The following is a 13,313-nucleotide window of genomic DNA, read 5'->3' as shown; positions in this document are numbered from 1 at the left end:
CAGGGTCATACCTCCTCGTAATTTAGACCTCGCTGACAACTCGGCCGAGCTAAATTCTTGATTTGTAAAGCCCCGTCAACAGGCATGTTGGCCAATCTCTGGCCTATAACAAGCATGTATCATGTATAGAATTCATATATTCATGAACAGTCCACATAAAATGTCAACATTTTAGCCTGTAGGCTAAGGCATATATACCTAAATCACGTATCGTGTTCCGTTGTTGTTATCTGTTATGTTACGTGTCTTTTAGGTCCCTGCCGTTTAGGATGGACATACAGCAAGACGTTCAGGGCCTGTTACAGGTACATGGGCGGAGCACAGTCTTGGGACAGCTCTGTGCAATCCTGTCAGGTTTGTGTGGCATGAGTAAACTTCATTGTCATTCGTATGTAGCTGTTGTGTGCAGAATAATATATTATAGATATTTACTCAGTATGGCTGCTGCAAACATTTTCATATTAGCACGTCAAATGTTTGCCATACATTCCTCTAGCATATCATGGTGACATACCGCATGCAATGCTAAAAGCTGAGATTATTCGTCCACTTTCCTACTTAGGCTCAGTATTCGGTGCTGTCCAAGAGGTTTGCTGGTTCAGAGCTAGAGAGAAACTTCATCGACACCTTGCTGATCGCACGAAACGTACACTTTGCGCCGGATATACCGGTCTGGATAGACAAACAAATACAGCAGGTAACTTGCTGAAGTAGCTGGTTGTTACCGGTATCTCTTCAACAATCAATTTCTCTGCCTTCAACATGTACAAACAGCACGAATCACAGACCAGTTTTTATTAGCGTCAACTCTTTTATTTAAATCTCTTGTATGGCGGGTAATTGGTGGTTTCTTAAGTGTATAATTTTTCCACTTGTACTATCTTTTGTCTACAGGAGCTGGAAAACGTACCAGCGAACTGTCAAATTTATCTTCGAGAATCCGGATCCCGTGAGGCTGTTCAAGACGAATCTTGCAACTCTTTCTTCCCCTACATCTGCAAGCAACCTGTTGGTAAGGTTGCTATATGCATATGCTTCGGTTTTATTTACTCAATGTGACACCTAAAATGTTGTAAAATTCCTAAGCAAATGCGGCGTATCCTACTTAAGATTTTCTTGTATTTACAGTTGATGAATGCCTGAACTCCTGCTCTCACCACGGACTTTGTGAAGGGCAAACCTGCATCTGCGGACGAGGCTGGGAGGGAGAGGACTGTTCTACATTCACCTGTAAGGACAGGAATTTCTGTGGAGAGTTTGGCACCTGCGTAGGGCCAAATATCTGCAGGTGCAGGAATGGATGGCAGGTACGAATAGACATTATTCAGTAGCAAAATACTTTCGTAGAAACAAAATATAAATGACACCCTGTCAAGAACAAGCGTTTCGTTCCAGGCTTTATTATTTATTACCTCTTAACAGCAATCTAGCTATTTGCCCAACTGTGCCGCATTTTCAGATGATACCGATTGTGTCCTTCAGTCCCTTTATTCCTCTTGTATCTCTTCCATAATTCCATCATCTAGGGGCGAGCATGCACAGTCAGCTACTGCAACAGGTTCACCAGCTGCAAGTCCTGTACAAGTGCGGTCGGTTGTGGATGGTGCGAGAAAAGACAAAGCTGTGAATCCGGGCTGTACGAGGGACCAGACATAACTGGATGTACATCGTGGTTCTACCATAGCTGTTTCACTGTGGGGAAAAGGGATCGATGCTCAAGCCAAATAGAGGTATTTTCTCTGAGGAGATGTCATAATGTGTTATCACGTCATTCTTGATGACTTTAGAAACAATAACAAATAGATAAATTACATGCATTTCTGGCTTTTTTCTAGATCTTGCATTGATATGTTCTTCGTCGCCCTGACATTTTGCAACTGTTTATACTGACATGTCTATCACTGCATCACAGGTCATGGACTGTGAGCAATGGCAATGTAACCCTTCCCTCTCCACAACTACCGTGGAATCCTGTCTAAGATGTCAAGATATAGCAGGGTGCTTCAAGGACGTGGTGAGTAGTCAAGACAGCCGAAGGGACATCTTTATTGACAAAAGTACAACGACTTTCGTAAGGTCTATAACAACTACTCACATATGATAAGTTAGCATATTGGGTCTAGCATGTCATCTACACTGTTGGTTCTATTGTACAAACATTCTTTGAGATTGATAAGCCATATTCTCCTAACACTCTCATATCCTTTCTCAGAACACATCGCGTAGAAATAGTTTTGGGAGGATGGCATGTGGTATTCATCATTCGTTTGGATTGGTTTTCGTCCATATGAAATATTATTTTTCGAAACTATTCTACACCAACGGTGATATAGATTTATGATGTAGTTTACAATTGAGCAAGTTAGTCGAAAAGAACAGTCCTGCCATTGCACAAATCGATATCAATAGAGTATAAATTTGGGTCTCTTCGAATGCAATTTGTTTTATACAGCAAAATAGCATGCATAGTGACCAATAATCGAAACTTAACAATTCAATTGCAATAGGACAAAGACTATTGCAGCGTGTGGAATGAAGATCGGTGTCCTAAGGGTTTCATCCACCCACTGTACAACGACACCACGCGTATTGAGAAGATTCTGATCGGCCACAACGTGAAGTACGTCCCGTCAGACGACAACATCTTGTACCGGTGTCCTGTCCGCTTCTCCAGCTGGGGAGCCACCATGTTTGTGAATGAAGGGAACCTGGACATCCGGATCGGCCAGGTGCTGTCCAGTCCTCAGGCAAACGGTGTACTACATAAGGTGGAACAAGTGACGAAGACTGGTGAGGAAATCTATGTATACCGATGGCCACTGCCACTTATCCAAGACAATGTTATGAATCAATGTTAAACTTTACATACTAATTACTAATCAACACGTTAAAAGCGACTTACCAAATTTGGTTTGGACGCAATTCGGTGTGTGTCCCGATTTCTTTCAACGTGTTGGTTACGTAAGATGTAGTCTTCATTCATAACTTCGTTCTAATATGCATAAACAGATGTTCTTTCATGATAACAGATGATATTGTACGTATATTCAATGGACGGGGTTTTAAACTAATACATTGATGTTACCTATTCTAAAGAACTGGCATTTGCCTTGCGTTTTACTACAGGCGATTACACCGTGACAGTAGCACACCCCGCCACTCTGGAGGACATGCTGGATTACAGTGACTTCAGCCAGGAGGTTCAGCTGGAGATGGCTGTGGACATGAAGAGGAATGAGGGAGTTCCTGAACTGTCTGTGGTGGAGAGGGTGCTGAGTGGAAACGGGACACTGGATGGAAGCGCTGTTCGTGTTATCACGGAAGGTGTGTAGAAACAGAAATGGTTTGTTTATACACGATACCCGTATGCATAATTTTCAGCATCTCTTAAATACGGAAAAACCTTGTATAGGTAGGTGGTAGTGGGGTGTTGGCGTATGCAAGCAATGTTGATTCTCAAGATACAGTCTACAGCTGTATCCGGTACTTGCCTTTGGAAATTTGCATATTACTTTTTATGATACACAACAGTGACTGTCAGAAGTAAGGTGTGTATAACAGTTATATATGTGATTCAAACCTGACAAAACCGTTATGGAACAAACTCTCCAGATGTCTCTGTGTACAAGTGCATTGGCGCCCGGGCTACGAATGAAGGAGAAGGCAGCTACCACCTGCTGATGAGAGACATCCCTGATCAAGTATCAGTTGGTGACGTCATTGTCAGTAACCACAGCAACGGAATATTGGAGCAGGTTATCCAGCAAACAACGACACCTCAAGGAGTTTTCATACAGACCCGGCTGCAGGACTGCTTTAGAATGTTTGCGTGAGTTGAACTCAATTTTATATCACAGTGAATCTTCAATTGGGATGTTTAATTCAAACATCATTCTTCGTCTCCACTTGCTAGCATATAAGCTCCTTTATGACAAATAAGCTACGCTGTGTGTGATGATCTGCGATGACAATGTATTTTTTTTAAGCTTCCGGGAGGAACTGAGGACAGCGGACGGGACAACCCTTCCCGCCTCCCTGCCGTGTTCGGGCGGACCGGACGGGGCACACGGGCTGCTCATCGTAGACTCTGCCGGACAGGAAGTGGACCTGGAGATTGGCGATGCCGTGGTGGGGAGAAGGAGTGGCAGGTTGCTGGCGAAAGTGAGTACATGGGTTAGATGTAGCCTTCTACTAATCTCCAAGCAGATCTTGCTGTGGCAAATGGGACGTAGTTTAGCCGGCAGAGGAGTTATTTGCCAATAACTCCTCTGCCGGCTAAACTCCTTGCCATTTGCCACAGGAAGATCTGCTTGGAGATTAGCCTTCCACAAGCGCTGGCGGTTATTGTTCGTTGTACTTTCATACATGTATTTTTGCAATCAGCTTTCGGGCATGAGTTTGCAATAAAGATTATATTGTTGGGGAAGGGGGGGGGGGAGTTGGTTGGTTGGGTTCTCGTTGATTTGAGATTTTCAACATATGGGCCACCTTCTTTTGTTGCGAAGGTTGTGTCCACATCCCGCTACACAACCTTTGCGGCAGAAGGGTCTGGCCCATATGCGCTCGTGTTGGAAGGCGGCGAAGGAGGCAATGTTATATGATTACTATGTCGACTTATATGCCATATCAAGCATGATGATACGTGTAATCTCAAAAGGTAATAGCGGTGTGCAAATCGTTTAGGTTCTGAGTATCACCACTGCTCTAGAGCAAACGTTAGTGGAAGTGGAGCCTATCCTGAGCAGGTCTACCTTGGCAATGGCAATGGCACCAACAAGACGACGACGACGTGAGGATATCACCATATCTCCACCTAGACAGCGTTTGGACATCGTCATCGAAGATGAGTTCTCGGTATGACTGCTTTTACAGTAATTACTCCCATGACAAAAAAAGTATTGCTTTTGGTCTCTCTCTGACAGGCATATCTCTCCATAGATTGTAATGATTTATGGTATGTTGATAGAAGTGGAAAAAACGAAGGTCAATGGCCGCACTGCAGCAGAACGTGCGTTGTTTGTGTCTTTTGTCCTGGATATGCCATGGTCTTGATTTTTCGAGGCAGGTAGCTTTTGATGTGTGGGTTTGCGCGCCATAGACGCTTATTGTAGCAAGGGAGTGTTTATCGTCAAATGCTCAATGATTTAGTATTTGAAGTGAAATTCTTAGAGTCGATTCCGAGTCACCGCGAGGGTTGCAACTGTCATCATTTACAAATGGTTTCAGTTGGTTTCAATTATATGTCCAGGAGATTTTATACTTTTGAAATATTTCTAATGCTATTTGAACTTTCTAAATATTTTTCCCAGTCTGTAAAACCTTTGAAATATTCATGATGTGGAACAGAATACTTCTAACAGTTTGTAAACAATGGTAACAGCATTTTGCCATTATTTACCATTTTCTACTATTTTTTGTAATATTGGGTCAGTGGGGTAGGAAGAAAGTAATTCACACATCCTTGCAAAGTATGGTTGGGTGTCATGTCAATGGCCCACCACAAAGGACCCACCAGTGCCCATCAGTGAAATCTAAAAATATACCAGGCAGACAAAAGGGGCTAACTTTTATGGGGCAATAAATTAATTCTACCATTTGGCAAGGTTTACCATTTTTTGTAAATATTTCTAAAAGTGAAAGAATCCTGCACATGTTTGAAAATTATTGTAAATAAAGAGATTTTTGTGTGATCTCTTTCAAAATGTTTCCAAAGTATTCAAAGGAATTCAAATAGATTCAAAATGCCATATTAATATTTTTGAAAAAATTATAATTGTTGGAGCTTAGATATTCTTTTATTGAAAATGATTCCAACTTATTACAATTATTGTCTAAAAACCCTCATGGTGTCTCGGAATGGACTCTAGTAAAAAAACGAATCTTTGGATACGAAATCTGTATCGAAATCAGTATAGGAAGTGGAAACTCTTCATGATCCACAAAGAGCATATACTAAATTACAAACCCCTTATGTGATGTGATCCGATACGATCTACTCAAAGGGAGATTACATGGGAAGAGCAAAATGATATCGATCGTTCTACATGTGGACTGCAGCTGTTAAACATGCCACAGTTCGAGTGTGACACCACGTAATACAATATGAATCTTTATTTTACAGAACGTCACAGATAGTTATAGTATCAAACTATATACAAGTGGGGAGCTCTCAGGTGGAATCAAGCTTTCGCTTGCAGTTTCGAGGTTAAAGTCTCAAACACCTACGCTTGAAAAGGCCGAAGCTTTTTTCGTCGGTGCAGAGCTAAAAGTAGGACTGGAAGGCTCCCTGGACGTTTCGGAGAGGTAAGAAGTACTGGCAACGCATTTTAGGTACGTTTAAAACGTTACTGAATAGTGATTCTTACAGTATCATCATAGTATGATTAAATGTATTGCTTTTGAAGTTAAGGAAAAGTGCTGACTTTCTTTCTTTCTTTCTCTCCCTTTCATTCGGTTTTATATGTATTGAATGTAATTTGTACGTTTTGTTCCCTTAGGGGGGTAAATACCACAGGCGCTTTTCGGACGGAATTGTCTCCAAGCTACGCCTCCCTGTGTGTAAACGAGATACTGTGCATACCTGCTAAAATATGGGCGGACATTGTTACAGAGTATCAAATCTACGCCGAGGTAGGTAAGATTTAATGGAAATTGCATTGTAATAGTCAGTATAATATAACACAAATCATTTCAAACAAAATCATTGAAAATGTAAAGAAAACACGTCGAATATCAAGAAACCATGGCAGCCACCCCTTTCCATAGCTTTAGTATTGTATGTCTGTGTTGTAAAGTTGTTTATCATTTCCCCTGGAAGTGCAAACCTGCTTCAGATCTAACTCTCCTTTGGTAATTTGCTCCATACATACGTCAGGGTCCAGGCAGCATAGAAATGGCCTCCAACGTGGAAAAGCCAGATATTGACGGCGGTGGAAGCTGGCAGCCACAAGAAGGAAGCCAACGGTTCAAGTTTGTCCAGAACAACGAATCCGTGAGTGTTTCACAACATTCAAAATTGTACATTGTATATGGTCACAGGTAGCTGGTACAAAACTTTAGACCCAGATATATTTATGTAGAACGTAGAATGTTGAACTACTCTATAATGTTTAGCGACTCTTTATATTGGTATCTTGTTCTCAGACTGTTACCAAGCAATATGAGTTGACAAAGTTGAGTCCTCTCTTTCAATTAAAGAACAGTGCAGATATCGAGATATCGTCTTTCTCTGGAACTGCAACTGAAAGTGACCATCTCATCAGATTGGAGCTAAAGGCGAAACCAACATTTTTCATCGAGTTTCCAACATCTGGAGAAAGTGGCAAGGATGAATGGACGATACCATTAGGTAAACCGACTTCTAAATTTTCAAGTGTCAACTTACCTATGAAGAATGCTTGTGAATCATACTATAACTGCTATTTCCTCAATGCGAGTATGTGAATCAGTCTTCTAAAAATGTTTTCCAATCGTCTATGTCTGTTCCCAGATATATCTGATGAAGAGGACGGTTTTGGATACTTTATCACAACATCCATTCAATCAGAAGCTCTCCTGCGTGTATCAGCCCAGTCATGTTCCACCGAATGCCCATATTCAGACAGACCACAGCACGTTGGGGTCGCCTCATCGTTGGGCTATCTGAAAGGGGCATTCAACGTAATAGCAGGAAACAACGATTACTATCAGGATCAGATATGGAGACGCGAGGAGTGGATGGATTCCGATCGGTTAGAAATCATATCTTACTTTATATTTGCACCATCTGTCTATAATGAGTGTATTGAAACTGTTAAGACATTTCGGATGCATATTTGATAAGTGACTCTCGTTGAATGGGTCCATAACACGAGGAAGCTAACACGCCCTAAGACTTTATTTACACTGTGTAAATAAAGTCTTAGGGCGTGTTAGCTTCCTCGTGTGTCACTATGTCAGGCCAACATACTGCAGGCTACCTTAGTTGTTATCTGAAGGTACAAAACCATTTTGTTTCAGTATCAAGAGAATATCTTACACATTAGGTTTCTGCAATTGATCATTGTCAATGTAAAGACACTTTGTATAGCTCCGAGAAATGCATATTTATTTGACAATCTCTATTATATTTCAGAGATTGTACAGCACAGCCATCAAGTATTTGTGCGGACTCATGTTCATGCCCAGATGGAGCAACTGGGACGCCACACCCAACTATCGAGGATTTCTGCATGTGCCCTTGTAACTGTACAAGTAGGAATATAAGCTTCACGGTATGAAGCTTTCTACTAGTGGCCAATATTTTTCTCCTATAAGTACATAGCATATGAATGATGAGTCCATTTTGATAAATAAACGAATACCAATTCCTATGTTGGAGCAATGATCTTCCATGACTTTGGGGGAAAATGAATTACTCATAATTTGTATTATTTCTTCCAAACAGCACCCAGACATTTCTGGTGACGGATGCAACTGTAATGTGTGCCCCGATGGAGAGTTCGAAACGGTCAATAGTCAGGGACATCTACACTGCCCATGTCTATGTCCTGACAACAGCCCATCGGAACTGACCAGCACTGGAAAATGTGACGTAAGCTGTATAATTAGCTCAGTGTTCAGTTGAATTTTGCTTTCTTTTAGAATCATGAATGTTTGGTACATGACAGTAGTAGCTGACACTTCACAATTTTGTTTCAGTGTTCCTGCACCTGCGCCGATGGTAGCAGGGATGTAAAGATGAGTGATGGTACCTGTCCGTGTAGGTGCACATGTAACAACTGCCACGAGTCGGTTCTCGGTCCTCAAGGCTGCATCTGTTCTGACAGGTTTGGTACCTCCTTGTCTGACATTAGCGTAATTAATATAATAAGTGTCCAGGAATTATCTTTAGTATATCTTGTCAAAACATCAGAATTTCAATTGATTAAGACAAATGCGGCACAATGTATGATAATGCATTATTCTTTTATCAAACAGAGGACGACACCTACAAACTAAAATGGACCTAGGATGGTGTTCATTGTCATATTGCTATGTCTTCACATGTTTGCCATGTCTTTATCAACCTTATGTAGCTGTCCTGACTGTGAGAATGACGAGGAACCTGTGTGGCAAGACTGCGTCTGTAAGTGCCCACAGAAGACAGAGTGCGGGATCCCACCTACATGTGTGGTGGGGAGGATGGGGCCAGACTGCAGACAGCCAGACTGCAGGCCATGTCAAGGTACAGTCATCAGTCAAAATTTCAGATGCATTGTTTTGAATCTTTGGTAGAAACAACATTAGGACTTTCAAATTGTTTTTTCTATCCATCGTGAGAATGTTTGGTGATATATGATATTTGCAGGCTGCTCCGGGAACGGCCGATGCACCACATCAACAGACAGCTGTCCGTCATATTGTGTCTGCTCGCGTCAGTGGTTCGGCGACTGTTGCGAGCTACGCCGTCCTCGTCCCATTGGAGGGGACCCTCATCTTCAGACATTAGATGGTAACTGTGTCAAAAGCATGTGTTTCTCTGTTGCATAAAGAAAAACTAAGTACAGGAATTCCATTCAGATAAAGATATTTGTGCTATGCATACACAAGTGCTGTCTTTTGATTCTCTACATTGCATTGCATGTTAGGGATATCATACGACTACCATGGCATTGGTGAGTTCTGGGACTGCAAAAGCGTGTCCAACGACTTCGGCGTTCAAACTCGAATGTACGCGTACGAAAGTGCTTCTCTGATTGGAGGGATTGCAGTCAAGGCTGGGCACAGCGTTGTCACTCTGATGGCAGTACCGAATGCAACGGAAAATGTTCCAAATATTAGGTACACGTAGTTATATACTTTCTCTAATTACTTCATAGTGACAATTGATTAACACATCCATGTTTGAAGTTTCAAAGTACACGAGAACATAACAAAAACAATGTCATTATGTTACGATTGAAAGTAGCAACTCTTTCAACCCACTCACACTCACTCACTATCCGGTTTAGCGTCCGTTGTTCCCTGCCTTCCAGGGGTTAGACGTTTAATGTTTTTATGGTTTGACCACTACAGGATTGACGGTGAACTGCACCAACTTTCTGTTGGAGAGAAATATCTTCTGAACAATGGGACAATACATCTGCTCGCCCAGAAACCATCTACAAATGCTACGGAGTCAGGGGCTGTTATCATCATATCTGTTACGTTTGCTTCAGGTAAAGTTTTGCAAAGTAGTGTACCCTATGAAAAGGTGACAAAAATGTCCTGTTCTCAATGATCTAGATTCATTTGGAAAGTGGACGTAGTCTCTGATGGTCTATCTAATGCCATTTCTCTTTTTATCGATGATGTCCCAGCTGATGATTTAGAGATGATGGTTGTCTGTCAGTACATACAAACAAACGCAAATTTGATTTTTAAAAATCATGGTTGCCTCTTTGTCCTCTAACCAAACAACCAGGAGCAACTGTGTCATTTGATGTTCGGTACTCACCAAAGATGGGCCGGCAGTTTGTGAACATTCTGTTCAGCCCCACTGCCACGTTCAAGGGTAACACGGAGGGGCTGTGTGGGCTCATGGATGACGATGATGCCAATGACTTCACTGGTCCAGACGGTGCAGTCTACAACGACTCTTCTGTATTTGCTGAAACCTGTAAGTAATAGATCATGCAGTGAAACTAATAATACTTGTACTCCAGAATGCCGGCGCAGAGCTACATGTATGAACGTTACGCTCCAAGGGTAGAATATTTCACACAGAGCAAAAAATGCTTCTGTTGCAAAAATGCCAACATTGCATACATATCAGATCAGAATGTTACTTGTTGATTTTCTAGGGCGAATCAACAACACCCACCACGGCTCCGGTCTGATCGGGTCCTGGTCCTGGAACTCTTCGAATTTCCATCCTGATGATGTCATGGATTCTGCTTATTCTGACCCGGCACACCGCCCTTCTGTGGGCATAGATGGCCTGACACAAGAGCAAAAGGAAGTACGTTTGGTTACTTCTACTGACAAATGTTGTTTCTAATGCCACCGAAAAATTTGAACACTGTTATCTTCAACAGTCTATTGTATTTCCTTTAAGCTATCAAAATTGGTATATAAGAAGATGCATGCATATGTATAACATGCATGATTATGAAATACATGAGGTTCATAGAGTACAGAAGGCAATACTCTACGTACACATTCTTTGTGTAATCTATGTTTCAGAAAGCTGAAGAGATGTGCATCGCCCTCGGATTGACTGGCACTCTTTTGAATGAATGCATCTTTGACGTGTCAATCACCAACGACACAACATTTACTGAACAGGAAGTTTTCAAAGGCATAACTTTGGCTTTACTGTATTCCACTTTAGTACTGGTGCTGAAATTTCAAGTGTCCGATAATATTGTTTGTCCATATTCCCATTGTAGTATTTGTAGTAGAAGGCCAACTTTTTCTCCTGAAAACTTATCGGCCCATTCATACTATCACAGGTTGCCCAAACCAGTGTTCCGGTAGGGGTCGCTGTGTAAACGGAACCTGTGACTGCATAACGGGCTGGTCTGGTGAAGACTGTAACCTTGGAAACTGCACAGACTGCTCCGAGGATCACGGCAGGTGTGAGCTGGGGTTCTGTAGGTGTGAGCCCGGATGGGAGGGAGCAGCCTGTGACCAACAAGGTAATATCTGATTATCCTCTGGATGGTGCTTATTATTTATATTACCGCTTAGAACATTTTGTTCATGGAAAGGGTGCTATCATACTTTATTTGTACACAATACTAGTCATTCAAATTTGATTTATGGCATATTGTTGATACATTTCTATTGAGGAACACTTGGTGCTAAAATGTATTAGGTCCAAAAATACTTGTTTTTCCGTGGGAACAGTATTATTGTCAGCAAGTCAGACATTTCTGACCCCTTCAGATGGTCCTGACATCTTTTCTTGCTGTCTTAATCTATTGTCAGAAAATATATGAACATAAACAAGTGATGACACATATTTCTAATTTTTTCTATCATGTCAATCATGTAGCGACATGTTATGCTGTACAAAACTGCACCAGCATAGATCATGGGATCTGCATAGCGACAGATGTCTGCAGCTGTAAACCAGGCTACATCGGTAAGTCAAACATGCTGGCATCTTGAATACCGGGTAATGTATTAGGATTTTGCCTAACAGATGTCTACCAAGTCTGTGTAATGCAAACTCTTCTGTCCAGGGCTGTGACTGGCCCTTCTGCCTCTAGCAATTTAAGGCATTAGGGGCTGGCAGATGAGCGATTTAATCAGGTCAAGGTGTTCCTGGCATTGAATTTATATTCCGGGCCTCTGTCAAAGCACAATTCTGATTCACTAACATCTATACCACCTAGGTGAAGACTGTAGCAAGGTGCCCACATGCGGAAACGTTGCTAACTGCTCAGACCATGGAATTTGTGTGGACTTCGACACCTGTTTGTGTGATGAGCAGTGGACAGGCGACAAGTGTGACCAGTTCTCGTGTGCAGCATTGGATCACTGCTCTGGTTAGCTCATATCCTACATGTCTTTCTCATATCAGTGCATGAAGTAAAAGGGAAGACATACTTTTTGTTCTAATAGGTGGCTGTTTGGATCAGATACCGCAATTACAATACAATACAAGTTCGTGTTAATAACTTGGGAAATGTCATTGATTACTAACTATGGTAAGGAAAACAATCATGCATTTGCCATGCAGGGCACGGCCACTGTGTGGACATAGACGTCTGCTACTGTGAGCAGGGCTGGACGGGTAGCTCCTGTGTCACACCGGACTGTCCTGCAGTCAACCAGTGCTCCCGCCAAGGAGACTGTATCGGTCCGAACGTTTGCCAGTGTTACAGCGGATATCAAGGTCTGAACTGCGCCCAAGCCCAAAGCTGCCCTGAGTTGCAAGAATGCAATGAAAATGGGGCTTGTGTCATCAGTTCTGAAGGGCAAAAGGAATGCCAGTAAGTCATATTGTAGAATCTTGATTTGTATTCGACAAACTGCAGTGTTTGTTTATGCTCCCTATATGATAAGCAAATTTACCACGTGTCAAACACATTATGATACTTCCTCACAATCATGACATCTCCTGTTCCTGCTGTTGTGTTACAGCTGCTTTTCAGGGTTCAGTGGTGCCAGTTGTGATCAGCCCGACTGCGCTGAACAGAATAACTGCACTGACCATGGCAGCTGCATAGAGCCCAACCTGTGTCAATGTGACAGTGGGTATACCGGATATGACTGTGCTAATTTCTCTTGTGAAGCACTGAGGTACTGTTCTGGTGAGTACTGGTGGACTGTAACTATGTATCTGTGTCTATGTACTACAAATG

At 42.1% G+C, this 13,313-nt stretch overlaps 1 protein-coding gene across 1 annotated transcript in view; it reads left to right on the top strand.

Annotated features, from left to right (window-relative positions):
* LOC118425664 overlaps nucleotides 1-13,313 on the top strand; it is a 30,381-nt gene that overhangs the window by 11,826 nt on the left and 5,242 nt on the right. The window contains exons 5-35 of the mRNA XM_035834651.1: nucleotides 254-354; nucleotides 563-697; nucleotides 895-1,012; nucleotides 1,129-1,307; nucleotides 1,527-1,730; nucleotides 1,913-2,014; nucleotides 2,508-2,790; nucleotides 3,127-3,324; nucleotides 3,613-3,829; nucleotides 3,987-4,161; nucleotides 4,684-4,854; nucleotides 6,122-6,303; nucleotides 6,498-6,630; nucleotides 6,875-6,991; nucleotides 7,198-7,348; nucleotides 7,490-7,730; nucleotides 8,114-8,252; nucleotides 8,426-8,572; nucleotides 8,680-8,807; nucleotides 9,057-9,205; nucleotides 9,329-9,472; nucleotides 9,609-9,801; nucleotides 10,036-10,178; nucleotides 10,424-10,618; nucleotides 10,803-10,960; nucleotides 11,185-11,299; nucleotides 11,454-11,639; nucleotides 11,999-12,088; nucleotides 12,342-12,494; nucleotides 12,689-12,941; nucleotides 13,093-13,262. Of these exons, the coding sequence (XP_035690544.1) occupies nucleotides 254-354; nucleotides 563-697; nucleotides 895-1,012; nucleotides 1,129-1,307; nucleotides 1,527-1,730; nucleotides 1,913-2,014; nucleotides 2,508-2,790; nucleotides 3,127-3,324; nucleotides 3,613-3,829; nucleotides 3,987-4,161; nucleotides 4,684-4,854; nucleotides 6,122-6,303; nucleotides 6,498-6,630; nucleotides 6,875-6,991; nucleotides 7,198-7,348; nucleotides 7,490-7,730; nucleotides 8,114-8,252; nucleotides 8,426-8,572; nucleotides 8,680-8,807; nucleotides 9,057-9,205; nucleotides 9,329-9,472; nucleotides 9,609-9,801; nucleotides 10,036-10,178; nucleotides 10,424-10,618; nucleotides 10,803-10,960; nucleotides 11,185-11,299; nucleotides 11,454-11,639; nucleotides 11,999-12,088; nucleotides 12,342-12,494; nucleotides 12,689-12,941; nucleotides 13,093-13,262 (5,070 nt within the window). The remainder of the gene's footprint in view (nucleotides 1-253; nucleotides 355-562; nucleotides 698-894; nucleotides 1,013-1,128; nucleotides 1,308-1,526; nucleotides 1,731-1,912; nucleotides 2,015-2,507; nucleotides 2,791-3,126; nucleotides 3,325-3,612; nucleotides 3,830-3,986; nucleotides 4,162-4,683; nucleotides 4,855-6,121; nucleotides 6,304-6,497; nucleotides 6,631-6,874; nucleotides 6,992-7,197; nucleotides 7,349-7,489; nucleotides 7,731-8,113; nucleotides 8,253-8,425; nucleotides 8,573-8,679; nucleotides 8,808-9,056; nucleotides 9,206-9,328; nucleotides 9,473-9,608; nucleotides 9,802-10,035; nucleotides 10,179-10,423; nucleotides 10,619-10,802; nucleotides 10,961-11,184; nucleotides 11,300-11,453; nucleotides 11,640-11,998; nucleotides 12,089-12,341; nucleotides 12,495-12,688; nucleotides 12,942-13,092; nucleotides 13,263-13,313) is intronic.

The sequence above is a fragment of the Branchiostoma floridae genome, chromosome 11 (assembly GCF_000003815.2).
Source record: "Branchiostoma floridae strain S238N-H82 chromosome 11, Bfl_VNyyK, whole genome shotgun sequence".
NCBI lineage: Eukaryota > Metazoa > Chordata > Leptocardii > Amphioxiformes > Branchiostomatidae > Branchiostoma > Branchiostoma floridae.
Note: the sequence above shows the minus strand (reverse complement) of the source record. Positions and strands in the feature narration are given on the sequence as shown.